The 27,974-nt window shown below is 38.1% G+C and overlaps 1 protein-coding gene across 2 annotated transcripts; it reads right to left on the bottom strand.

The window, feature by feature from the left end:
- Positions 1–1,545: 1,545 nt before the first annotated feature.
- Positions 1,546–27,756, bottom strand: AT1G67120 (midasin-like protein; the record flags this gene model as incomplete). 2 transcript variants are annotated; one of them, NM_105382.7, is made up of 75 exons in its annotated part: positions 1,546–1,877; positions 1,960–2,091; positions 2,197–2,475; positions 2,571–4,580; positions 4,672–4,878; positions 5,080–5,214; positions 5,302–5,580; positions 5,692–5,910; positions 5,985–6,143; positions 6,233–6,454; positions 6,544–6,777; positions 6,875–7,077; positions 7,181–7,275; positions 7,370–7,527; positions 7,667–7,823; positions 7,912–7,980; positions 8,165–8,278; positions 8,360–8,442; positions 8,518–8,630; positions 8,761–8,836; positions 9,043–9,207; positions 9,295–9,425; positions 9,511–9,592; positions 9,676–9,795; positions 9,877–10,110; positions 10,186–10,287; positions 10,415–10,597; positions 10,679–10,858; positions 10,947–11,096; positions 11,202–11,315; positions 11,407–11,561; positions 11,671–11,794; positions 11,931–12,020; positions 12,107–12,248; positions 12,483–12,568; positions 12,669–12,754; positions 12,831–12,963; positions 13,127–13,375; positions 13,453–13,532; positions 13,848–13,913; positions 14,002–14,179; positions 14,265–15,773; positions 15,901–16,772; positions 16,862–17,069; positions 17,175–17,339; positions 17,469–17,534; positions 17,608–17,697; positions 17,780–17,880; positions 17,963–18,061; positions 18,175–18,316; positions 18,592–18,665; positions 19,387–19,537; positions 19,937–19,991; positions 20,074–20,267; positions 20,420–20,725; positions 20,815–20,919; positions 21,016–21,223; positions 21,340–21,362; positions 21,688–23,457; positions 23,584–23,706; positions 23,785–23,958; positions 24,043–24,099; positions 24,175–24,294; positions 24,378–24,447; positions 24,533–24,632; positions 24,705–24,827; positions 25,186–25,264; positions 25,420–25,539; positions 25,634–25,743; positions 25,971–26,140; positions 26,249–26,431; positions 26,521–26,792; positions 26,905–26,989; positions 27,114–27,439; positions 27,540–27,756. In NM_105382.7, 75 exons carry the CDS (start codon positions 27,642–27,644, stop codon positions 1,845–1,847), a joined length of 16,182 nt encoding a protein of 5,393 aa, NP_176883.5. In that variant the 3' UTR covers positions 1,546–1,844. The 2 variants fall into 2 exon arrangements, with proteins under 2 accessions (NP_176883.5, NP_001322748.1); NM_001334273.1 differs by having other exon boundaries at positions 1,604–1,877; positions 11,407–11,582; positions 27,540–27,644.
- Between the last annotated feature and the right edge of the window lie 218 nt (positions 27,757–27,974).

A 27,974-nucleotide genomic window follows, 5' to 3' on the forward strand; every position in this document is an offset into this window, starting at 1 on the left:
CATTCCGTAACAACCGGTTATATGGATATATTGTACACGTTATAAATAAGAAAGAGTATGTTTCCTTCACTTTGAATATACATATTGAGCTTAATTCGTGCTATTTACTAACCAGTGTTGTACAAAATGATTTGGATGACTGTTTGTCTAGACGGACGGACATTCTAGACAAACAGTTTTGTGACGGTTGTGTATACGATACCTATATATTCGATCCTGGTAACTGTTATATAGATGTTAACTTTACTAAAAATAAAAAAGTGATTCAAAAGTTCATGATATACTTTTATTTTATTTTGAGTATATTTTTTTCCTTATGACTGCATAGTTTTCTTAATTTTCATGTGAACAAGTTAGTGTGTGAGAATTCTGTCTGAAAACTTCTTAATACAACCAAAAGATATTTCAAGATACTACTATGCGAATATGTCACTAGAGTAACTCATTTAATAGTTTATCAAATGGACATATCTAATAAAGAATCTAGCGGATCCTTCTCACAGTGAGTGACATCCAAATAGATATCGTTGAATTAGATACATAAAGATTCCATTTAAAGAAGATCAGAATGTAATTAATATACAATTAGTATTATTTAGTCAAAGATTGTAGAATCAACAAAGAGGATCAGAAAACCTTATTTCAACTTTTAAATGAGACTGAACATTCTTTTTCCTACAACGTGCAACACAATCCCATGGCATGCCAAGTAAAAAAGTGGAAACTTGTAGAACAATCAATCCCCATATTATCATGAAGTTTCAAAAGAAACCTCAGAATTTTATTTCTTCTGAATACATACCCATTTTGTTTGGTCAAGTCAACAAATGATCATTCTCTTTTCTATGCCATGATAAAATTAGTCGGCAAGTACTTAATTTAATCCTCCAATTAGTGTACCAACTACTAATGCATATATATAGTATGCCGACTGTTTTCATAGACTTAACCTTTAATTGTTAGATTTTTTTTGGATCCCAAAAACAAAGAACGACTAACTTTGTTTCTATTATGCTGCTAACAGATTTGCCTTGTTCATATTCATGAACATTTCTGTGTTACCTTTTGTTGTCAATGTAACATACGAATTTGAATGAGATCGACTCCGATCAAATATTAAATTTACATTAAACGTATATTTAGATGTTGAAAAAACTTGTAGCACAGTTAATCACCCGATTCAGCATTTACATTGCCCCTGTAGTGACTAACTTTGTTACTGAAAATTTTTAAATCTGGTTAAAGTAATTTCTTAGTCCACTGAATTTTTGAAATTTGTAATTAAAATAAGGTCGAGTTTTTAACTCAGGAAAACTGGGTGACCGAAAGTATTCAGATGAAGAAGTCATATATCACTGTTAATGATTAAAGGGCTGCTGACCCAAAAAAGTGATTCATGTGACTTTATTACATTTTAAATTGTTTACGAGAATTTTCTTCTTCGGGTCAAAAGAAAAAAAAACAAAAGTGATGAAAAAAGGTGAGCGATAATATAAGATTGTTGATAAAAATTAACAAACTGAAGTAACATATAAATATTCGACCTTTTGTTTTACTTATAACGAGCTTTTTACTTATGTAGTAATGTATACGAAAACCGAATTGCAGACTTAAACTAAGAAATGTTTGAATGGGAGAGTATTAACAGTTGTGAGAATTCGAAAGAGAAGAGAAGAGACTTTTTTTATCAGATATGTATATACTAAAGAGATTGTAGCAATAACAGTATTTGTGGTCTGATGTGATTAACTAAGGTTATTGCATATAATGTGTACAAGTCTAATTCACAAACTAAGCTAAGCTAAGTTTTTGTAGGCCTCGACCCTTTCTCTTCCAACAAGTGTTCAGTCCCGCGAGCTTTGCATCAGCTCGAACCACTGCAAAAACAAAAACAAAACTTGTCAGATATCTAAGTATTTTGACAGTGTAGAAAACAGAGAATGGATAGTGAAAAGTTACCTGTCTCAACACATCACCAAGTGTTCTGGGTAAGGCTTCGATGTCTCTTAGCACAATGTAGTATGGGAAGGGGAAGGAATCCAAGTAATTCATTTTCTTATAAGGTCTCCTTTCACCATCATATACATAGTCCTGATTAGAGAACAAAAAAAAGATGTAGTTTTTTTAGAATCATTCATGATAACTACTCGTTTCAATCTTATAAATATGTATAGGAAGTAATAGAATTGGACATACCGCTAAATCAAAAACAGATTGCTCTGCGTCATCGAGAAGCAGATATACCACCATACGTTTTTGCTGGAGAAAGCTTCTAACAGTTCGTTTCAACTTCTCTCGCTCATGGAACTTCCCATCGCCGATGATTAGTACAAGTTGTTGAAGCGGGTTGCTCCCGTAAGACTGTCGTCTTGTGCTGGCCAAATTCTCTAGCATTTCATTCATGTTTCTCAGCAGATTGACGACTGGTTGATCTTCAATGAGATTTTCTTGTTTAAATGTCAAATTTGAGATCATCTGCATCACAGAAACGAGAAAAGATGTGTTTTGTAAGCAATCAGAAGACAATCCACAGTGAACACATGGGAAATGAAAGATTTAAGGCCACTAACCTTAATGCCGGATTCTGTGGTGAAAGACTGACCAAAATCATGTAACATCTTTATGCTCCCTTGCTTCCCGAAACTTGCCACAGCCAAACTTCCCAGCTCAAGCTGTGACATAGCTCGGCATACCGTTGCCAAAGCTCTAATTGCAAAATCACCACATCCACTTTCTGACATGCTACGCGAGTCATCCACAGCGATAACAACTTGGTAATCACGCTTGTTTGGTTTTGTCCTCCTCAACCAAATTTTATCTTTCCGATAGTGACTTGCTATGTATGGAATAACCTTCTTCATGTTGATCCTTTTACCCGTTCTGTAGTCACCACTGAGCTTGCTAGCAAGCGTGGGTTCTAAGATAAGACGTAGTTGCTCAGCCAGCTCCTGAGACGGTTTTGCAGTAAGCAATTCACATCTCCTCCAAAGAACAACAGCATTGCTTCTGGCATCTGGATCTTCCTGATTATCCTGATTGCTTTCCGAGTCATTATCAGTCACTTGCATCCGGTCCAGATTACATGCCTCTTCCCCCAAGAAAGTATTGTCGACAGAGACCATAGAGTCCATCCTACTGTTACCATCACCAAAATTATGAATAGGAGAGTTCTCTTGGTGGGTCCTATCTGTATCTGGTTCTTGGACCTGTTCCGCGATGCTATTACTGATCGATGGTTTGGATTGGACAGCAGGTTTGTTTTCTGGGTTCAAGTCATCAATATCCATTGGAGAGACATCATCCTGATTACCTGCAAGTTTTTCTTCTTCGGATTCCCCTTCTCTCATATCTGTGTTCACTTGCTCAGGCAACGCAGGTCCTAGAGCTTGGGAAGTTCCTGCATCAAACTGAGAAGCAAATCCATATTCACTAGCATCAGGGTCTTCCATCTCATTTTCAGCCTCTTGCTTTTCTCCAAGGTCAGAGGAGATTCTAACTCTTTCTTTCCACTCCTTCAAGGCATCACCAACGTTCCTATAAGGATTGACCTTGGTTTGTTGAGCAGTAGATGACTGGTTTTGAGGAAATTCCATCTTTGGTAAGTTGTCTGTCAATGTCTCACCGTTGGCCATGTTGGTCATCATGAGGTTCATTTCCGTGTTACTACTCGAAGGCAGATCCATTGAATCAGTGAGTTCATCCGTAACATCAGTAGCAGACAAATTTTCTTGTGGTGCTGTACTTCCTGCACCCAGCACATTAGACCCATGGGGATTTTGTGAACCAGACTCTACGCCAGAAATATTATCATTACGGAAGTTCGGTTTCATCATGTCTTCTGACATAACTTCTTTTCCTTCTATTGGTTCCGTTTCTGGTTCCTGTTCAAGATCATTTCCAGGTTCTTCTTTTTGGGGTGATCCACACCTATCTTCAGCCTCAGCCTCCATATTTTCCTCAGATGGCTCTTGAGTTTCTTCTTGATCATTTTCACCTTCTTCAGGATGCTTTTGATCTTCTGAACAAGGTTCTTCCTGCTGATTTGCATCTTCCTTTTCGACCTCCTCTGTTTTGTCCATCTCCATGTCATCATCAATTTGTTCATTATCGACATCAGGAGTTAGTCCACCAAGTGCTTCTTCCTTGGTCTGGATTTTTTCTTCTAAATTATCTGTATCATCAAAATCATCCTGCTCCACATTCTCATCGTTTCCTTCTTCCGGTTTGTCAGAAGTATTGGACTCCTCAGGCTCATCAGCAGTTTCAACACCATCATCCTTGGCTCTTAGCTCCCTTGATCTTGTGTCCTTGTCGACTATAGATGGTCCAGATTCATTCTTCTCATTCATATTTTCTTCCTCATCTTCTTCATCCTTGTTCCATGGCTTTTCATCGGCTTTTTCGGCATCAGATCCCACATCTCCTATTCCATTATCCAACGGCTCATCCTCACTTCCTTCGTCTTCCTTGTCTTCTTCTTCATCCTCACTAACGCTGTATTCTTTGCCATCAAATTCGTCACTCATCTCAATGCCTTTGTTTTTACCCAGCACATCATCTTGCTCTTTCTCTTCCTCTTCCTGCAAAGACAACAGAAGAAAACTCGATTGGTAAAATCCCATAGAAAATTCAGGATGAGTGGCAGGCAATAAGGAAAGAGGCAGTATAAACCTTCTTATCTGTGCCATGCAGTTGGTCTTCATCTTCTATTTGGTCACTTACATCTTTTGCCCCCACACCATCTCCCATACCAGTACCTTCTGCAGCTTCCGATTTGTCAACTTTAGAGTCATCATCTTCTTCATTTTTGGAGATGCCAAATCCTTTTGTAAATAGATCGGCAAGAACACTTGCAAGGACATGGGTTATCAGTGAAACCTACAGACCAAAAGCACAGATGTTGTTGTCTTATTGGAATAAAATAGTAGAAGGTGTGTAAATGCCGAGATCTCTTCACACTAACTAACATGCTTGACATTCAGGAGGTTGTTTAAAGAAAATTTATCAATTAACAGGATCAGTTTAAAGAGATGATTGTCCCGAATGACTTTGAAAGAACAACATAAGATAAACACATACCGTTTTGCTTATCGCCAAAAACTCTTTAAGGTAACAATCCCCAAAGCTCAATAAAAGATCCAAAAATGCTTGAAGTTGCTTCAACTGGTCTCCAACACCAGCTGAAAGGACGCCTGATGAGTTCAACAGTTGTTCCTATGAAGATAAAAGCCTCAGTTCAACATAAGCTTGAAAATAAAAGGAAAATAGCATCCGCATACATCAAAAGACAATCCAACTTACAATGGAACCAAATGATTCGGACAGGAGTTTACACAGGTTATCAAGGTTCAAGTCATTTTCTGCCTTCTTAAACAGACCATCCCATGTAGTAATATTCATTTCCTCTTCTTGAGAAAGACTTCCATCTTTATAAGAGCAAAGCTTTCCAATCACATCCTTAACATTTGCAAATATACTTGCAAGATTTTCTTCAAGAAATAGTCGTTCCTTGGGTTCCATTCCAGTTGACTGGTCTCTCACGTTAAGTAAGCAGTTCAGATTTTCAGCCAACAATTTCCCCTGCATCAAATAAAGTTCTTCAATATGACTCTAAGAATCCTAAACGCAATTTATTTGCTAGGCTTGCATCTGGAAAAAGATAAAACTAATCCACCAAGGCTGAATAAATACCTCTTTAAACACAGGGGAAAATTGACTGAGAAGAACGTCTCTGCAATAGCTTTTCTCATTGTTTTCACAGAAACTTGAAATTTGGTTCTCAAGGTCCGTAAGTTGATCAAAGTTCTGGCGTAGCACCTGAACCATATGCTGAGTGACAAACTGCTTAAGACTGCTACTTGGTGTGATGATAAAACCGTTGCAATCAAGTAGAAGCCTATCCAGCGAAGCCTGATGACAACAACACATTCAGACTCTTGCAAGAAATAACAGAGCAGAAAGATTTAAAAGAAGCCCAAGGATACCTTGGAATTTTGAGCGATGGGAATTAGTATTTCAATAAAGCTGAGCAAACTCCGTGATGAGGTTTTCACAGCTTGACAGGAATCCAAGTGTGTACTTCCAACTGTTCTCAGTAAGGCCGACTCCTCAAGAAGCATTGCAGTAATGTTATCAAAGAGTTGCTGTCATATCACAAAAAAGCAAAAGCTTAATCCAGTGTTGTTGCAACAGACATTCAGTGCACATCATTCAAGTTAGAAAGCTGAAATACCTTCTGTAGCCACAAGCAATTGAAGACAGCATGTTGATTTTGGGGGAAACTGAACACAGAATCATCCTTTCTATCCGCACCAACTGAATCACCCAGTAATCTCGCTAGAGATAAAACACATTGGCGAAAGCGGTTGAAAAGTTCGGCAAAGGCATACGCAGATTTCCTTTGTTGCCGTTGTATTTCCACAAGATGATTGAGAAATGAGATTGCCCGTTTAACCTGTTAACATAGGATGGTTTGCAGAAACAACTGGTTTAAAATTGAGACTCGGTGAAGCCCAGATATAAATTACAAGCTTCAAAGTCTACCTGCTCAGCTGTTACATCGGAGTGTTTTCGGTCAATATTTAACATGAGTTGCACTGAAGCCAAGCTCTTAAAGTAAAACTCATTTGCCACTCTCCACTCAACTAGTGAATTTTCCTTGTTTTGATCTTCTACACCCATGGAAGGATGTATGTTACTTTTGGTATGTGTTAGCAGTAACAGATGCTTTGGATCGTATGCTGGCTGATAAAGCAACCCTTTAAAGTGATTTGACATCTACATAAGAAGATGATCAGAGAATATATATGATTAATAAACAGAGCATGACTAGAAGAAACATACACAGAAGTATCGACAAGCAAAAGTATATTACCTCTATATTTTCAAACTTGTGTTTCTGCAAACCACTACTTTCTAATAACTTGAGAAGTTCAAACAGGGCCCTCTTCTTTGCAACATCTCTATCACTGTTTCTCCATAGATCTGAACAGCCAGCTATGGTTTCACCAATCCTAGCAACCGTACTCCACAAATTTTTCCAATCACCCTGATAGACAGGGGACGAATACTGATGCTCTGCAAATATATTATGCAAGCTTAAGAATATGCAGACTCCCCAAAAATAAAGGAAAATCACCAAATAGAACCAAGAGAGAATGGAGTTAGTGTACAAACGAACCTGCACCCATCAGCAATGTTTTATAGTGCATTTCTTGGTGAAAGCGTCCTACCGATTCCTTTAATTTATTCCACCAGACAACATACCATGAAGACCTACCAAGAAAGTTTAAAGCATATATGATGGAGGGTTCAACTTCCATAAACTTCTCACAATGCATGCAGAAAGGCACAGGATGCAAATGTATACCTGTCCCTCAATTGCTCTGCATCTAAAGCACTAACTAGGACCTCGATCCTCATGTCGGATGCTCCATCCATAAGATCTGGATCTAGTAGAGGGAGAAATTGAGCTCGTTCCTTCGTCAGGTCTGGCTTAACAAGCATTACAGGGAGGCGTAGCATGTCCTGCTCAACAAAAAAGATGCCAATTAGAAAACTTTTTAATAAGGTCCCATCATTCAGACTCATATAAGCCAACATAGATAACTGAGAGTCGTGTGTTTATATAATAGTCCCCCAGAAAAATGAAGAACCAATAACTTACCGTAAACTTCTGTATCAGTTTCTTGACCTTTTGCCTGGTCCTTTTAGTGGTCTCATTGTACAAATAATTATCTGGCCTCTCCCACCGACAAAGTTTAAGAACCTCCTTTAACTCAGTTTCAACATTTTTTCTATTCAAATCTAACTGCTCCATTACACTGGTAAGAGAAATTTAAATTGAGAACATTACCCTGGCAAAATAATCGTGAACTAATAATCTTAAGACAGAATTGGAAAGGAGCTTACACCGGTAGAAATTGAATATAGAATCCAAAAATATTGTAGCACATTTCCACCCTCCTCTTGTGTGAATCACTGTCAAAGTAAAAGCGGGAGTCAAAGACAGTCAAGTTAGAAGTCAACTGTAAAAACAGCGGAGGAGCAATCAACTGTGAAGACTTAAGTATATAATGCTGAAGGCCCTTTAAATCCTTCAAGAATGATACTGACGAGGAAAGAGGAAAAGAAGAAATCAGGCAATAATTCATACGCAGCTAACCTTGAATATATCCCCAACGAGCTACCCATACTTAATTGAAGAAGGAAACAAAAGAGAAGCTGAAGACGTCTCCTAAATTCACCAACATTTGACGTTTCAATGAACTCCACCAAACTGCAACAAAAATATCTGTTAGATGACCGAATACATGCAAGAATGGAAATGTAAGCACCACATCATTTGTTTGGTGCACACCTTTGTGAAATGGACTCGTTTTCATGTTCTGAAATTTCCACAGCATCCTTCTGAAACAGAACTGAAAACAAAGGAAGCCACAACTGCAACAAGAAACAAAAAGTGTTACCCTTAACATTATTTTTGTTCATAAAACAAAATCTTCTAATTATACCAACCTTCCTAGCGTTTAGTTCATACTGATCCTGAACCTCATCAAGCAAAGTAGGCCAGCGCTCAAATTCCACCTTCTGCCAAGAGCTTGCTAGGGAAATAATTGGCTCCAAAAGATCTGTAGGATAAAAAAAAAGAAGGAAAACACAATGTGACACCTGAAAATATCATAAATAATGGCAGGAACGAATGTTTAGACTGAGAAGAGTCCATAATCAACCCATTGTAAGGAGATTAAAAATCAATACCAGAGATGGGCAATTTACATCCCTCTTCCTGTAACTTGTGAACCTTGCAGAGCAGAAATTGCAATCCTGAGAGAGCCTTCACAAAAAATGGCAAATAAGAAAGTAATGGTTTAGTACATAATGCTTATGATGAACTAACAAGATCAAACAATGACGGCAGGCAATGCAAAGAAATTAATTCTGTGGGTACAAGTTACCACTGCATTAATACTTTCCATAACATTGTTACCAAAGAGTTACTTTGTTAGTCATTGATAGATCTTTTGTTGAGTATATAAATACCTTTGCGAGAGGAGTACTGGAGGGAATAGCCAAGAGCATCTGAAGTACACCAGAAAGTTTCTGAAGACCAGGATGGTCCTCCCGTTCTTGCAATAGAGAATTAATTCTTTGTTGAAGAGGAGTGAGAAACTTGACCATTTTCCCCAGCTCAGGACCATCCAAATCCTATATAAGAAACTGTCAGAACACAGGCGGACAGACCTAAAACTAAAAGCAGATAAACTTCTTAAGGACGTAAAAGCTTTCGCAGACCTTGTAAAAGTTATATTTACTGGCTGACTGATAGTTTGAAGTGAAGTTTTTTTTGTTTTCCAGGCAAAGACGAAGTAGGTGTTCTGGAACAAGTTTTGCATCCAAGCTCGATGTAAATAAACCCCTTAGCCCTGGAATCAAGAGATAACCCTGTAATAGCATTAATAAAATGAATTTAACTACGTTAAACAATAGAGAGAAATAGTGTCTAATCACCTTTGATCATACTGACTCCAAGTTCATAGGAATCAGTGAACGAATCCAGTCTTCTACTGTCAGTAATACAGAATCTTCCAGACTGAATAGAATAAATTGTCTTGTTAGATACAAGAGAATTGAGAGTGAGCCTGATGCAACAATTGCAGATTTGAGTTCCAATACCTTTTCAGAGAGGTCACAGAAACCAAATAACTCATTATGTGTGCTATATATACTATCCAGATGCTCCTGTATCAAGTCCCAATCATCCTCCAAATTTTCCTCATCCTGGTCAATATGTGTCTGTGGAGAGGAAACAGAAATCATAAGTAATAAAGATGAGAATTCACAAGTTCCAGTAGACCATAAGACTGAAGGGTTTACCATATCTTTCACATTCTTCGTATCATCATCAGCCAGATACTCTTGCCACTCAGAGAAACTTTCGTTTGGGAAATACTTGCCAAGGGCAGATATATCTACTTCCATGACACTATCAATTTTGAAGTCCCGGGAACGAAATTTGTACAGCCCAGGAAGATTGTCAGCCTTTGTTTTGGCTTGAAACTTCATCTCCATCCAAATTCTCGCCAATTCAACATATATCTTGTCCAATAACTGCGGATAGAACTCTTGCGACATTAGATAACATATTAACATATTCATATGCATACAACTAAGTAAATATTTTACCTCAAAAGAAGCTTCATCCAGTAGCCCAGTATTTGCGACAAATTGTAAAACACGAGCATGGAGATTTTTATAAAGAGCAACTTTGAGTTGCAACTCTGAGGCCTACAAGAAATAAGCAAAACATAAAGAATACATGAATAGATTTCAAAATTCTGACAATCTTTTTTTATTATTTGAACGGATATCATCTCTAAAGACTGGAATTTCATGAAATCATATTAAACATTACTTTTCTCGAATCTTCTGCACTTGAAACAGAGATAAGTTTGTGCAACAAGCCAACATCCAAACCTAAGGACTTAGCACGAGAATTTGCACCATGGGAAAGGTGCAAAGGTGGCAAACATTCGGTGTAGGTAGTTGAAGCTATCGACGAGTCCCTTGGAAATCTCATTAAGGCATAAATTGTTTCCTGCCAGACACATGGAGTCATTAAGTTTGACTACACGAAATGACATGTTTAAATATTTCCGAAAGACAAGAGGTTAAGTACCATGACTGAGTCAACCATGTCTATGTCAAATCTGTTGAGAAGTTTTCCCAAGAGAGCACCAGATACAAAGAGTGATAAACCCAATTTCATCTCGTACACTGAAACTTGAATTGGCTGAGTTATATCGACATATTCAGAATAGTCACTTGACATCCGATCAATAAAAGATATTGCTGTCTCCTGCAGAATCCAAGGAATTGATATTTGAAAATGAAGCTTGATGGCTAAAGCAAAAAGAATACTAATGACAGTCATGAGATAAACATACCTGCCAGTTGAAAACCTGCTCAACAACCTGATTCCAATCAAGCACTTCAATATCGTTGACCAGACTTATGGGACGTGTGAGAAATCCAGCAAATTCATCCAGCGCCCTTCGTAAATCCTGGTACTTTTTTGGATCAGATCTAAAAATAACCTGTTTCAGAAGGTAAGAAAAAAAGGTGAGCATGAAAATGGGATAGGTCAGATAATAATTATCACACAGCGAAGAGGTGAAAAACCTATGGTAGCTGCTACATACCTTTCTTTGCAATCTTTTATGCTCAGTTTTGAGCTTAGATAATGTATGTTCACTGCTTTCGTCATTGTTTCCAGAGTAAAGCAATCCAGACAGATACCCACATTCTCCCCGGACCTGGTAATACATGAATAGGCCAATCAATGAAACAAAGACGGACAATATGCAACTGCTATTGTGAACCTACACAATACGAAAGAGTAAGCACCTTGATGTTTAGCTCAAGTGATGAGATTTTCTCTTCTAGCTTTAACAGCTTGCAAGTGATCTTCATGGCTGGATCTATAACATCTAAGCTATTCAAAAGATGGAAGCGTAGTCCTCCAAGATAAAGCCACGCCAAGCCAAGATTGCAGTAGAATTCTACAAAAGTTGGGCATAACGCTGTATTAAATAATTACAACCGTCGAGGAAGGTTTGCCTTGCTAAGAATCAAACTTCTACAGCTCATATATAAACTATAAAACAATACCATTTGATGAGCTATCGGAATAAAGACGTTTTGCTAATGGTCCGACAAATGAGTGAGTAACGGATTTCAATTTATTATGGCTTGATGAGCCAATCAGTGAGATAAGATTCTGTATTCCATCCATCTGCATAAAGGATAAGAGATGCGTAAACTTGGAGATGTAGCTATGTTTCACAAAGAACATAAAGTACTAAGAAGATTCCAATATTTTTGACAAGAAAAAGGGAACGAAAAATAGAAAATATAACTTAGAATCATACCTTGTTCTGCTTTTTCTCAATTGCATGAAATACAGACTTAATTGCCACAAACGTTTCTGACTCAAATGACTTTTGGTGCGTATATATTATCTACAAAGGTTAAAATCAAGAATAAAAAAGTGCACAATGGACAACGAAACAGAATATACTATTCAAATTTATCACGATTTCAGTACCTGTTGGAAAAGGGAACGTGCAATTGACAATAGAGAACCAGGCATTTCTTGATAGGGTTGTGAGCTTTTCCATAGATATCGTGAAGCAGAAAGAAGTTTCATTGATTGAACAGAATAATCCTTAACAGAAAATACATTTTCCCTGCAGAAAACATTATTAAAAAGAGCTTCATTGTATGGTTAAATGGAATCACAGTTTCCCATCATCAAACATTAAAAGTGGATTATCTTGGAGGGTAAAGCATTGTAGTCATGAATATATCAAACAGAAAGGAAAAGTATGGAGCGTTTAACATGTTCTTAGTTGATCAGAAGAAGCGAGTAGCAAAACAAAATAAAAAAATCTCAAACATAATAAAGGAGATACAACTCTTACAGAATCTGAGCAACGGTAGCTGTTTTCACAGGCTGAATCAGCATAGAAGGTGACAGAATCTGACAGTTGCCAGTGTCTGAGATATTCTGTAGGCCCCGTGAACATGAGATGAAAGAAAGATGTTACTAAATGCGCAATCTAAAAAGTAGCATGTGAACAAAAATCATTAAGTTTACTATCTTATACCATGAGACCAATTTGACTATTTTTCCACAATACAGAATGCCACCAGTACCAAATCTCGAGAGCAAAACCAGCAATTTTGGTGTCCACTGCAACATAGCCAAAGTTAATCAGCAAGTACACCTTAGTACACAGAAAAATTGTTGAATATTCAACTTTGTTTACCTCCTAGTTCAGAGGCATGTGCATCAATTGCCCACAGGAGTTTTTGATGAGCTACAAGAGTCTGTGGAGGCCTGGTTGAGGATAAAGAATATTCTAGAGCCGGTTTGAGCAGTTTTCGAATGTCCACAAGATCCTGCAACTCAAAAAGGTAAGAAGCAAACAGGAAAATGACTTTAACCAGGCTTTACATATAGTAGTTATCATACGCACATCTTCTCCATTAACTTTCAAATAAAAAGAAGACATTAGCTTATAAAAATAAAAAAATAAAAAAAAAATTCCAACTATCTACTAACCTGATGTTCAGTAGGTCGAGCAACCAAGAGGTGCTGAAGTGCAGCAAGTAACTCTACGTCTAGAGAACAACTTTCACTGCTAGCAATAAAACATGTCTTCACCCAACTGCTAAATCCAGACCCTGTAGTCACAATCTCTGGACAGAACACGCAGCAGGAAGCAGTTATATTTTCAGTATTGTCAATCTCACTGAAACCCATTTTATCCTCCAGTCTCTTCTTCTCTAGTTTCAGCCTCTCCAAAAAAGTCTGGTGATGATGGTGAAATTGTGAGTAGCAGATAGAGACTCATTCATTACACACAGCAGAAAAAAAAGATAACAAACCTGGTAGATCTCATCCAGCTGAACAGCAGCTACATAATCTACATCGTCTTCGTCAGCAATGTATGATGAAATGCAAAGACCTGCAGAGAAATACAACAATTTGAATCACATCACAATCATACAATCACAACAACTACGAAATTGTTATTAGGTTTCCCATAAAAAAAATTGTTAAGCCTGTTGTTCACAGAAGAGGTTTTTGGGATAAGGGAAAAAATCCCAAGAGGATAACAAACGATCAGTATTCTCGGTATTCTATACAGTCAAAGAATTATGATTCAGTTTCATATACTTCTACGTTTAACCATGACAATCAATTATCCCTTGGTTGAAGACAAAAATATATACACTTAAAATGAAACCAAAAATGAGCAATATTGATAAGGTAGAGTTACCTTCCAAGGCAAGCAAACATAATTCAGGGCCAGAAAATGGAATGGCTTTGGTAAGATGATCATTTCCTGCCAACAAAAACAGCTATCAGAAGACAGTTTAATTTTCTCTAATAAACAATCAGACATGTAGTACTGAACGCTTTAGATATCAAACCGTGTTCATCTGATTCTGATTTCAATGGCCAAACTGTGCTGCACAGCTGTAGAAACTCTTGCTGCTTGTGGAACAGCTCTGCAGATACCGGCAAGGAAGGATGTCCCCCATAAGCCCACAGCATAGACTTTTCAGGGTGACCATGCAAAACTATGTTGTTAATATTTTTGCTTTCCTCCTACAGAAGAAAGGCAATGATGTTATTGAGTAACCAGTATGATAATTTGAGAAAAGAAACTGGCATAACTGAAAGGTACCCTTACCAGAACCACCTGAACTTCTCCAGGGAAAAAACTGTGCATCTTTTTGATAGATTTTATCAGTGACCAAAAGGAAAACAATAGATACTCATCTGAAGAAGAGACCAAACCAGACCAAAAGAATGAATGGTTGTCAATAACTTCGGTGTACAACTGAATCAACACACTGAAAGATGGTGCTCCAACAATTTCGCAAAGAATTTTCTTCTCCAATACGCGAAGCGAATCCAAAAACCGAGTAAAAGTGGATACATCTGTGTGGTTGTCGTTGCTCTCTACAAGCCACTGCTGATACGAACGACGAAGAACGCCAACAGAGTTGAGAGACTCAAAGAGGGATTTACTGTAAGGTTTGGACTGGTCATTTGATGCGGCTACATCAATCAATTTGGAGGACAGCATAGGAATTGGAACAGCATCTGGATCCAATCTGCAGAGGAATTTCAGATTTTTCCGACATCTAGATATATGATTCCAAATTGGATGCTCAAACTCAACCTTCAACGTATTGAGAAAACAAAGCAGAAACGGACAGTGTTGTTGCAGTCTAGAACCAAACCAACTAAACCACGCAAGATAGAGTTGAATATCCTCTTCGGTTGCCTGTTCTATTGTCCAGTTGGCAGCAAACAATAGCATTTTTGAAGCCAAATCATTTTCAAAATTTGCTGCATCTGGTGCACAGCTTGACCCAATTAAGGCTTTAGGAAACAAGACTTTTTTAAGCGTCCAAGAATCAATAGAATAAATAATTCTTGGTTCCCCAGCAGCCAACTCCCTATCTCTTGATTTGACATTGTCGCTTATTTTAGGCTGATGTGAGGCATACTGAGCTCCTAGGAACTCCAGATACATGCAATTCTGTCTTACTGTTGTTTCTCTTGAGTACCATGTCAAGTCTCTCAAGTTGAAAGGCTTTGGCCATCCTCCAGGCAGGTACAGATCCCCACCCATAAATGAATCAAGCTCAGAAAGTTCAACATCTGATAAATATGTCTCACGCACAAAATCAACAACTTCTTTTCCATCAGTTACCCCAAGCGAAGAGAGATAGATGTGCTCCCAACTTAGCTGTAAGCTCCACAAAAGTTGATTACCATTCATGAGCAGCAATTGGAAGAGGTGAACCCACTGTTCGAGCTCAAGATACGTGATCCGTACACCAAAGCTTTGACCGTTTAGCCATGCATGAACATGTGCTTTGGCCATGGAAGTAACCAGCTTATAACCTGGAATACCTGACAGAGCAAGAAACCTTTCCACACCTCTCAGCACAAGCTCTTCACAGTTTGAGCCATCCTCATTGAGCTGCCAATGTGGCCCCATCATAAATACCTCAACGCCTCTATTCCTCATTGCTCTTGATACTTCCCCAAATTTTGGATTTACAGACAGGAACAAACGAAAGTTTGGGTGCGGAACCACAGTGACAGGTTCACCATTAACGATCCCGCATTCATTTATAGTGATTGATCCACACGGTTCCACCAATGAGTTAATTCTATCAAGTACCTGAAATTTAAGTTAAAAATGGAAATTAGCTACAAGGGAAATTATCAGAATTGTTTCTAATTATCAGGGTTAACGCAAAAGGAATGTAACCAGTACATGATATTAAAAAGGGAGATTATAACAATACCGTGGGATTACAGAGATTAGCATTTTTGAGGACAACCCACTCTCCCTTTTCTATTGCCTTTATCAGCATTCCTGTCACCCATTCAAACTTTGTAGACTGCTTTTTCTCATGAGTTTGTAACTGCAATATAGTCTTCGAGATTTGTTCCAGATACTTTTTTGACCAACTAACGGGTAAAACACCTTCTTTCAAGACCTGTTCCAGGTCTTCTACAACCTCTTCTAATGTAGACAGTGTTTCAGAGTCGTTCAAGAAGAATAATGGGTTCTCCACGAGAGAGGAATCAATCTTATTTAAATAGGAAAGCCATCTGGAAACTAAGCCACTCCTATTGCTGAAAAGGGCCTCCTGGGAAGACTGTAATAGCAGACTGTTATACTCATCGACAAGGTGCTCAACTCGAGTCATCACCAATCTGAAATTACGGAAGGCATTGTACTGCTCAAAGCATCCGAGTAGATCAGAGCTGTCAGTCGCAGACGAAAGATTTAATTCATTAAGAGGATATCCTGTTAACTGAGCCAATATTCTGATCACCGAAGTCTTTCCAGATGACGATGGTCCGACTAGGATGCACAACCATTTATTCTGCACACAATGTGCAACAGCTTCCAGATTTTGACGGATTTCAGGCAAAAGTTTCAACTGCTCACTGGCAATATTAGACTGATTTAAATTTCGTTTAATGGCAGCAGTTCCAACAACTAAGTACGCAGGATTTAGCTGAACCCGAGGATACGGATTTATCGACGGGGTTTTATCAAAAATAGCCTTATAGATACGCAGAACTTCTTTACGGTCAGTTGCAGTACGCATTCTTTGAATGTACAGAACATTGAGAAAGCTTTCAACTTCTAAGTCATGTATCGCCTCTGAAACGACACGAGAACTCAATTTAGTCCAAGCAACTGTCACCTGGAAAAAATGTATTATGAAAAATTTAAATGACTCTAGCTACTACCTTGCATAAACTGGCATGATCTTATCACATCCCGTAGATTGAATTCCCATGGTGAGCCATCGTGACCAAACTTTCGATATAACATAGTACCATCGTGTAACTGTCTGTTGAGAGCAATAAGCTTTGAAAGCAATGGACTAGGAACAGATGGGTAAAGTGAGCGACAGATGAAGAGGTAATCATCTTCCACTAACTCGTCCACATAAACCTGAAAACATTTGAGGCGGAGCAGATGAAATTTTCATTTGGAATTATAATAAAAATTTGACATGTCATGAGCATCCAGGACCAGAAAACGAATAGTAGAACATACTTTCGTGAATCGGTTAAGGAAAGACTTGGGAAGACCTTTCCTGCCACCACCTTGAGTGGAAGGATTCTGACATGCAAAAACTCTAAATGTTGGAGGGCATTCAAAGGTACAGCCCAGTTCTGGGATGAAGACTTGAGCACGATGATCCAAAATCGCATTCAAACCCTGGAAAGATATATAAATATATTTTAATAAATCTCACCAGAATAATATATGTGGAAAGGCAACAGAATTCAACATATTCTAGCGCAAGAAAATTTCTACTGAAATAAAATTAGTGGTTTGTCGGCTCACCTCTAGAACAGATTGTGGGGCAAGGTTCAGTTCATCTAACAAAACCCACGAGCCTTCTTTTAGAGCCTGTAGAAATTGCATAATTGAGGATCTGCAATTTTTAAATTGATACATACTTTTAGATAAAACAATCTTTAACCTGCAAGAGAATTCCATCAGACCAAGCAAACTTCATGTCCTCATCACTTTCAACTGGTAAATCTGATCCCAGCAAATCCATCATGTCAGTCTGCATCAACAAAACCATAGTTATAGTACCCAACAGATTAAGTAGCATACACAGTATTGAAGGCCTGGTGACGAAATCGAACCTGCTCCGATAGATTTATGCGCACAACCTTGTGGCCAGAATATTTTCCCAACGCCAATATCAGACTAGTTTTTCCAACACCAGGGCTACCTTCTAATAAAACTGCAATGGTAAAATAGACCAATATTAAAGCTGACATCAATCTCCAAAAACTACCATGATAACCAAAAGTAATGAGACATACTTGGTTTTGAAAGCTGCATTGCACGCAATACTCTCAAGACATTCCTGTGGGTAGTTGGTGCTAAAAACTCGAATCCACCAATCTCAGGATTTTCATCACCTGAACAGGCAGGTTGTAAGTTCCAAACAAAATCTCATAAATGCTATAATCATAGTTGCTATACTTTGACAATATTAAACATATCCTCTGCAGAAAGAACACGAGCAGCTCACCTTTGCTTATAAAAAATGGATCGATGCCAAACATGCCCTCATGTCGAACACTCTTACTTTTTTCACAAATTGCTTTGGAATCACCCCAGCCATACAGCTCCATTCTTGAAAGCTCCAAAGGTAGTGTATCGCTAGCAAAAAGCTGAACCAGAAAAGTCAGATACTCAGATGGATGCGACATGATGAGACATTCGTAGTCGAACAACGAGCATCACTATGTGTTGAGGACTAAAGACGATATAAGTCACACAGTTAAGAATTTAAAGATGCTACGAAAACGTTTTTGTTCTATAGCAAACCGAACTGATTTACTGGAATAACATTCAACATATGCCACTAGAGAAAACTTGGCGAGTTTGTGTTGCCAGAAAACAACAAAAATAAAGAGATATATTGTATCATCAAGATTGAAATTACCTCAAGTTGTTGTAACAGGAAAGCGAAGCATTTTTCTCTCAGATCTTGACCATCCCTTCCAGAGAAACCAGTTCCTTGCAAAACATAAAAAAAAAAGAGGTTAATCAATCATACACGCTGGGTAAAGATATATGAAAGCAATACCACTCAAACTCAGCTAATGAAGATGAAATACCAATAAAGTTGGATATCCTAAACTCAGTAAATCCAACGACAGAAACTACATAACACAAGTTGTAGATTCAGCTAGTGAAGATGGAATACCATTATATTCGAATACCCAATTCAACAAATTACATGAAACGATATTTGCATGAATTTATATAACAAACGATCAAGGTAGACCTATTCAAACTTTTAGATGTTTGATATATTCCAGTGTACTTATATCATTACGTCAAAGACAGACCAGTCAAAAAATGTAAGACTGTAGATGACAAAGGCATTTATAAAAGCAATCAATCTAAGAAGCAGCTAGAGAACCTAACGAATATGTTTTACTGGACCACCAGGCAAAGAGCATCTTTTCATAGGGATGTGAGGGAATCACTAGAGCATAAGCTACAGTGAAACACCCGGCCACAGATATACACGACTAATTTTATTACCATGTTTTTGGACATCGAGAAGTTCAAAAAACCACATTGTTCATACCAGAATGCAATCAAATAAACAGAAAGCTCCCCAGTGCAGATAAAAAATGGTTACAGAAGGGAAGAATAAGAGTTGAATAAGTGAGTATAGCAATAACACTTCAAACCTAGACAGAAAGATTAGAATTACGGAAAAACATACCGAGACTTAAACCGTCAAGTAACACGAGAAATGCTCCATGAAGAATAGCATATGCTGGTCCTAAACTCTCAGTTGCCATGTTGACAAATGCAACCCAGGAGAGGAGATCTCTGACAGTAAGCGTTCTCCCAGTATGCAACCTGTTGAACCACTGCAGCAAAGAAACTACATTGAATCTACTGATGCAAAAAACATATAATACTGTACAATTATAAAGTATCATGTATCATTGGGTTGGCTGATTTTATAGTTATGATTATAACTATAAAGCTCAGAACAGTTTGTGCCTGACGAGAGAGCATGGAAAAGAGAGAGATGGTATGGAGCCAAGTTTTAAAAGGTTACACTAAAAAGTAAAGCAAGCAAATCGTTTTCCAACAGCACAAAACCTTGATCTGTGTGGTCGTGTTCATGTTGGTAAATGGAGACACTACAAAACACTAAGGGCATATTCAAGCTTCTATATTATAAACTTCAAAGCATGTATTACTTTCAGAGTTACAGAAATTGAAAGGAAATAAAAATAAGAGTAATAGGAAAGGGAAACTACCTCCCAGAAGTTGATGATGGGATCTACAACATTAGATTCCTTCAAACTGGACAGGCTACAAAACAAGAATATTATGAATTAGCAACAAGAAAACTATTGACAAGTATCCTTCTGAGCATTTCAGGGAGACCACATACCCAGAAAAGGCAATACTTCTGAGCTCCTCAGTATCTGTAATAGGAGGGACCCATATCTCAGTAAAACGATTACGAAGCGCAGGTGACAATTCCTTCTTTCCATAATCACCACCCGGGTTCATGGTGGCTAGAACAAAAAAGTCTTCATGAGCTACAACTTCCTCCAAGACGGGACCACCTTTCTCAGCTAAGGACTACAAAGATAAAGTGGAAACAATAACATACGAGAGGACAATTAAACAGAAATAAAAACTCTACGAAGAAAATGGAAACCAACATGGAGAAATGATGAAAATGATAAGGAATGGCTAAATGATGAACATGAAGGCAGGGTAGCTTTACTCACCAATTTCCTGTCTGTCTCCAACACACTATTCATTCTTTCTAATACACTGTCATCAGCCAAAGATATCTCATCCACAAGAACGATATTTCCAGCTCTCATAGCTTCCACAAGGGGCCCATCTTGCCAAACAAATATTGCACGCCATTTTTGATACAGCATCACCATATTGTTCCTTATTTTCTCAAGAAAATCAACATCCTGTGGCGTGGCGGCCACTCCTATAACTGAACCATTTTTGTACTTCTCCAAAGCTACCTCTACTGATTTGATCGACACTTCAGCTCTACTAATATCTCCACAAATAACCTGCACATGACATGTTCAAGGAAATATAGCATCCACATTGAACGAAAGACGGGTGAAATACCAACATCAATGGGGTATTGGATACTAACAATATCTTGGCCAAAAGGCGTCAATGCCTGAGAGAGCTCCAACTGTTTGACTTGATTCTCGTATTCTGTGATCAATTTTGATCTGTCTCTCACAGGAAAGAATCCCTAAAAAAGAGGCGGACATTAGAAATTGTAAGATGAAAGAAGTAACAGTTTAGCATTGGAGTTCGGAATATGTAAGATGAAAGAAGATAAGCCTACACCAAGGAAATCAGATGTTTCGGTGTATTGATGACAGTTAAGGATGTGCAATCTTTTCTTCTTAACATCGCTTAGTATTTGGCAGATTGTTGTTTTGCCTCCTCCAGTGTCACCAACAAGAAGAACAGGCTCACGCAGTTTATAAGAACGGTCGATGAGAAAAAATAGTCTCCGCATACTTTGAGTCCAGGTGAATTTTCTGTTTTGTCTATATAGAAATTGAAAATAGCACCATAAAATTTAGCCAAGACTGTTCAAGATAAAACAAACAAGCTCGAAGAAAATAATTCAATAAAAGAGAATTAGAAGAGGAAAGGCATTTACATGGAATCCAACCTTGGAAGCTCCTGGGGTAAGAAAACAAAAGCAAAAAAAAGAACAGAAAACCATTATTTATATCAGAATAGTGTAAGAAACAGCACCTTTGTAATGATGCAGTAATAGTTAAACTTAATAATAATGCAGTAAGACCAACAGTGAAAAACAACAGAGCAACAACAAGCAATTTTCATGGAACAGGCAGTTCACTGTATGACACACAACTCCGTCAAATGGATATATTAAGTTAAAAGACCTACAATATAAACAAATTTCAGGAAACCTAAAATGAACTAGTTCCAATAAGAAAAGACATATTACATCAATTATCTGAAACTAGATAACATAACTTACCATATTGTACAAATCATCTTTGGCAAGACTGACACGGAAATGTCTCTCCAGCACCTCTTGAACAACTACCTTCTCAGTGTCATCACGCAGCCTTTCTGCAAGGATGTAATACCCTTCTCTGGCGAGTTCTTCATGAGATGTACCGTCATAAGTCCTGAAACGATAGGCCCACCGGAATAAATCTCTTGGAGTTATATAACCATGTTTTCCAGCAAAAGCTTTGCTACTCTGCCTATTGCGTTGCAGGTCTTTCATCACTTCAACCATTTTTGAAGCATGACTGTTAGCAATACTACACTTCGTAGTAAGAATTTCACTCAGTTCATCTTCTGGAATTTCATCAACATGAATCTCCACAAACCGATTGCGAAAAGCTCGAGACAGTATTTTGCGTCCACCATATAAAGTAGGAGGGTTCTGTGTAGCGAAGAGCATAAAATTAGGATGCGCTGAGATTGTTTCACTCAGCTCAGGCACAAAAAGCTCCCTATTGTCATCAAGCAGCCTGTTTAGTGCCTCTAAGACATCAGATGGAGCCAAATTAAGTTCATCTAAGACAATCCAATGCCCACCCCTGACAGCCTTCACCAACGCTCCTTCGTGAAATACAAGCTTCCCTGAAGAATCAGTCATATAGGAACCTAAATACTCTTGGATATCAGTCTGCTCATGATTATTGATTCTTACAAATTTGTTTCCACTTATTGCTGCAAGATATTTGACAAGGCTTGTTTTTCCACTGGATGTTGGTCCTTGTAAGAGCACAGGATATCTTTTAATAAAAATGGCATGCGCCAAATGATTAAGATGATCAATTACACTCTTCGTCTTAACATAACTGCCAACAAATTTATCAGAACTGCCTTTTAATTCTCCCAAGTATCTTTGAAGTGGTTGGCTTCGGATATTTTCCCCGGAGATACGCTTTATTATCGGTTCCACGATCTTAGCACTGGAAGCATCCAATAAGGAGAGGAAAAACATGGAAAATCCATCATATAATGCTTTCTGAAAACCACCAATAGCTTCTGCTTTTATCGCATATTCTAGCGCACGGTATAGAGACCTTAAGCTGTACTGTGGCTTCTGATTAGCACCATCCTGCAAGCTTTCTTCAGATAACCTTTTAGCTTCTTTGTAAAACCAAACAATGTTGGCTACTAACTTACTGTCAGATCCACGTCCACCTAAAAATCGTCTCACGAATATCTCCAGGTCATCATCACATATGTCATCATCCACAGCATACTCTGTAAATCTGCTTCGGAATGAGAATGGCAAGTCTCGCTTACCAGCATCTGTGGCTGGATTCATACAAGCAAACAAACGGAAATTCAAATGTCTGGGAATGCCCATTACATCCCCTCTCTCAGCTAAACAAAGTGATCCTCTCACTCCTTCAAGAACACCAATCAGCCTGCCCAATATCTCTGGTGGGGCTAAGTTCACTTCATCTAGTAAAACCCAATGCCCCTCCCTGAGGGCAGTCACAAACGCACCTTCAACAAAGGTAAAAACCATTCCACCTGAATGGATCTGTTGTCGTATCTTATTCACTTTCGTCCTCAGACACGCACAGTTTTTGAGCTCTTCTTCTGGTTTCTTCCTCTTTCTACCAGATCTAGACCTTGCTTCCCCAATTTTACCTTCCATGCGTTCAGTAATTCTACCTTCAATGCCTTTAATAATGTCCAATAACCCAGTCAAAAATGTATGCCACTTCTTGGCTCTAAAATTATCTTGCAGCCATTTCATAATTTTTGAATCATCCTGGGTACCAAAAATGAAGAGGACTCATTACTCAAGCAACATGCTAAATTCATTCCATAACATATCTCGTTAGGAATGAGTGTAGGAAGAAATTCATGAGTGACTAAGTTTTAAATGTAAAGCTACCTTAATCTTCAAATCTCTTGCCAATTCATTGAATTCATTGTACACCATTGTGCACATAAGCTTTGGATCAATAGGCTTAAAACCACCCAATAGATCAACTATATCACTTTGCTGGCTCAAATTCTGCAGAAAAGTAAACTAGAAATTATAGAAAACCACTACGATAACTACGTGACTACAAGAATGTAAGTCAAAACATACCAAAACAGTGAGTTTCTGTCCGATCCAGTGTGCAAGATTTTGAACTAGTGTCGTTTTCCCAGTCCCTGTTTCTCCTACTAAGAGAACTGGCTCATTGTACTCGACAGAGCGAGCTATTTTCTCAAGTAACCGTGTAGATGTGCGTGTTTCAACAAACCTAGACCGATCATGTGACTGAGATAAAAAAAAAGCAGATCAACAAGAGGCTTCAATAGATGAATAATTGTATAAGAAAGAAGGGCGTGCTTATAAACTAACCGCAGTTTCACCAAGTGGAAGAGAAACTCTACCAATTTTTAGAATCCCGGAAAATTCCTGCAGTTCAATGAATATTTAGAAAAAAAAATCTCAAAGCAGCAAGCTAAAACACTGTCAAGGATACTTAGGTACCTGAATTGGGGGCTTATCCTGAGATTCTGGAACAGCGACATTCCAAATACTAGCCACAATCTCACTTACTGCCACTCGGTTTTTAACTGACATATTAGACGCAGAGAATATATCTGCTGCCTGAGGATATAGCACAAAACGCCAAATTAATTACAGAATATTAGAATAAGACTCTAATCCAAGTTAACTTTAACGAAACAGACCTCCTGATAAACTGCATGGCCATCATAGGAGGGCAGGCCATGAACTCGTTCACACCACTTGAGCAGATCTCTGGAAATGATGACAATTCAGAAAGAATAGAATGAAAAATCCATTAATAACAACAACTCACAGTCATAGAAATATATATGCCTACCTCAGTGAAAATCTACTTGGAGAACTGAAAGTAGCTGAGTTTTCAGTTGTTGAACTAGAAAATTGGGGACGAAGAGCAGAGTTGATGGTTTCAAATGTTTCTGCAAAGATGGAATAGTTTCACTGTTAGTACAGATTCCATGTAAAGGGGTGTATGTGCAAGAGGAACCTACCAATAAGCTTCTCTGCAACAGGACCTAGGTTAGGATACCTAGCACCCAGGATACTTTGCAAGCTCTCACGATCTGGTGGATATACAACAATTCTCCTCCATAGAGGACTCAACGAATTTCCAGCTACATCCAAGAAAACCAGACATAAAAATAATAAGGTGTTTTGAACTGAACCTTATTTGCAGCAAGTAAAAGATGGGTTTTCTTCAGCTCGATAATACAGATAGTTATAAGACCACATAAGAGCTTTAGTGTAGTAAACATCAATAAAATTGGATATTTAATCTACCATGCACTTTGAGCTAGGTTGGTTATTTGCAAAACGGCCAAGCTGAATAATTATTATAACAGTCGTTTATTGAGCCTCTGATCCTACTAGCATTTGGTTTTACGCTTCAAGTAATAAACTCCCTAAAGTTGCAGGTTTCAAGCTTATACAACTACAATATCCTTCAACCTAATAAGTGTCTGCAAGACATACCGTCTCTGATGTGTGACACACTGCATTCAGGTGTCGATATAGTTGAAAACAGTTGGAAAGTTTCTGCTATCCGTATCTCCTGCAAGCAGATTAAAAGTTAAGAAGCTCTGAAAATTGAATCAATCTCTCAAGGAAATGATACGAGTACCTAACACAGAGTTATTCAAAAGTTGTGGCCCTAGAATATATTTAGGTATATGATAAGTAACAGAGCAGCAAAAAGAGAGTGTATACCTCTCCTTGACTGGTCAAGAATGAGCAAGACCCTCCCAGCAAAGATGACAAGACGAGGGGAACATCTGATGGAGCTTTGTCTATGTCCTCAAGAACCACCCAGAACCCATTCATAATCGCCTGCCAAGACAGAAAAAAAAAAACAAAAAAAATATTGATGCAATCGTAGGAGGACGGATAGATACAAAAAATAGGCTGCCATAATTCCACAAACCTGGGTAAGTGAGCCAGGCTGCCATCTGAATTCGCCAGGTTGATCAGTACACACATAAGTGCCAACCAATGTTTTCCCATCAAGTTGATCATCCATGTGGATAAATACAACTATCAAAATTATAAGAGAGGCATGAAGAAAAACAAAATATAATGAGACATAACATGGTTTAAGGCCTTCATTTTAACAGTCGAAATACTCAAATGTATTTACTATGCATAGCAACATCTCAAGATAGTTATTTTTCCCTTCCAAAAAACTAGAAATTTCTCTGAACTTTAGCCAACTAAAAAATTATTTGAGAGCAATATACGTAGATATTAAAATTATAACATACCATGGTTACCACTTTCATCAGCCAACTTCCTAATGAGGGCAGACTTTCCAGACCCCGAGGGACCATACAGAAGAACAGGTCGCTTTTGACTAACAGCCAATGAGACCATTTCAAAAGATTTCTTCACCCTAGAGTGGATTTCAAATGGTTCAGAGAAAGAATTGACATCCCTGAATTGAAGAGGAAGGTGGAATTCAACCCAAATAAGAGAACAATCACATTAAGTACAACGGGGATAAATGGTGAAAATGATGGGAAGGAACACAAAGATAACCAACCAGGTGTCCAGCCTCCGAATCTTCATCTGTGGCTCATCTGCTTCTAACCCTGCTGATTGTCGCTTGTTAATTCCAGGTACAAGGGTATTAAATTGTTGCAAAGACTTCAACGCTGTGTATGTAGGCAATTGAATGTATAATCCAGCCTTCTCTATTTCTATATCCTGACAAAATTCCTCCCAGCTGAATGTATCAAAAAAATTAAACCCTTAGAAACAAAACTTCAGACGAAAGTGAATTAGAAGTCTTGAGTATAGCTAAAAGTGGATTACCGTAGCAAGCACGAAAGTGCTTCTTCCTCTTCAAAACCAAAACATCCTGCTAATCTGTCACTGCATCTCAAAACAACAGAAAGAATTTGAATCCCACACCACACAGCATCTCGATACTTTTCCAAGAAATGCCTTTGTTGTCTAGGACATTCTGAGAGCCTTTTCATGGAGTCCAAGTAACAAGACCAATCCCACAACTTAGAGAAAACTTCAGGTCTAATGACAAGAAAACGATATGATACTCGAAGACAAAGCAAGTACGCATCTGTAGCCTGATTCAGGGGGAAAAAATAATCAATGTAACTGGCCAAAGACTATGAAGTGGATAGGAATAATAACATATGATGCTCTGACACCAATAAACGTCAAAGATAACAAGCATACCTCCATGCGCGACTCAGAAACTATATCTTTCACAAGAATTCGCTCGTATGGTGGTGGAGCTTTCTCAAAATAATTTAGAATAGACCTACAAAATTAAGAAAGCTTCCGTTGGGAGACTATTCAAGCTGTTTCAATTAAACCAATTTAACTTCTGATCTCATCATGCATATTCTTTCTAGCTTCGGTAACAAAGTAAATAGTCATCTTACCCTAACAAAGACGTATTGAAATGAAGCGCACGACTGAAGGCCAAGCAAGCACACTCATGAAGCTCCAACCTTTGTCCACGCCGGACATAAAAATCAATCACACTAATACCTTCCGTCATAGCATTATCCAAAACTGATGACACATCGTCTGAGTAGTCAATACTTGACTTAAGATCATCCACTAGACGAAGAAGACCCACCACTCTATCTACAACATTTCTTATTATTGGAAGGAAGCAATGAACCAACGGAACTGTAAACTCCGGGTGAAGAAACGCATCCCCTAAAGCATGAATCACCTCTTCGTTATCCACAACTTCTCCTCCCTAAACAAAACCCAGTAGCCATAAAGACAAAAAATTGTTCAAAACAAAGTCAAGCCCATAATTCTGGGTCAAATTTGAAGTAACAAGTACAAAACTTTACCTTGCTGAGAATCGAAGTGAAACATGGAAAAGCTGCGACCTTTGGACAACGTACAGAGAACGTCTCCAAGGCAAGTTTAAGGTTGAAACTCCCATCAATAGCCATTGAAACCTGTTGACAAACAAAAAAAAACAAAAACAGAGAGATACAGAGCACGAAATTAGGGTTTAGGGTTTAACGCCGAAGGGGAAGATTTAGGTTTATTAGTCTCTTTTCGTCAAATCCTCCATTGACGGTGAAACTTGAAATCGACACGAGTTGGGATATGCAGGCCCGGCCCAAATAGCGTGGGCAGAGGGAAACATTTAGATAAAAAATAAAAGGCCCATTATGTTTTTGAAAAAGTGTAAATTGACCCAAACTTTTTAAATAAAATATTTAAAGGGCCTTTGTATTTTCAGTTTTTTCAAAATATTTTTTTCTTCTTTTACAGAA

The sequence above is a fragment of the Arabidopsis thaliana genome (assembly GCF_000001735.4).
Source record: "Arabidopsis thaliana chromosome 1 sequence".
Classification (NCBI taxonomy): domain Eukaryota; kingdom Viridiplantae; phylum Streptophyta; class Magnoliopsida; order Brassicales; family Brassicaceae; genus Arabidopsis; species Arabidopsis thaliana.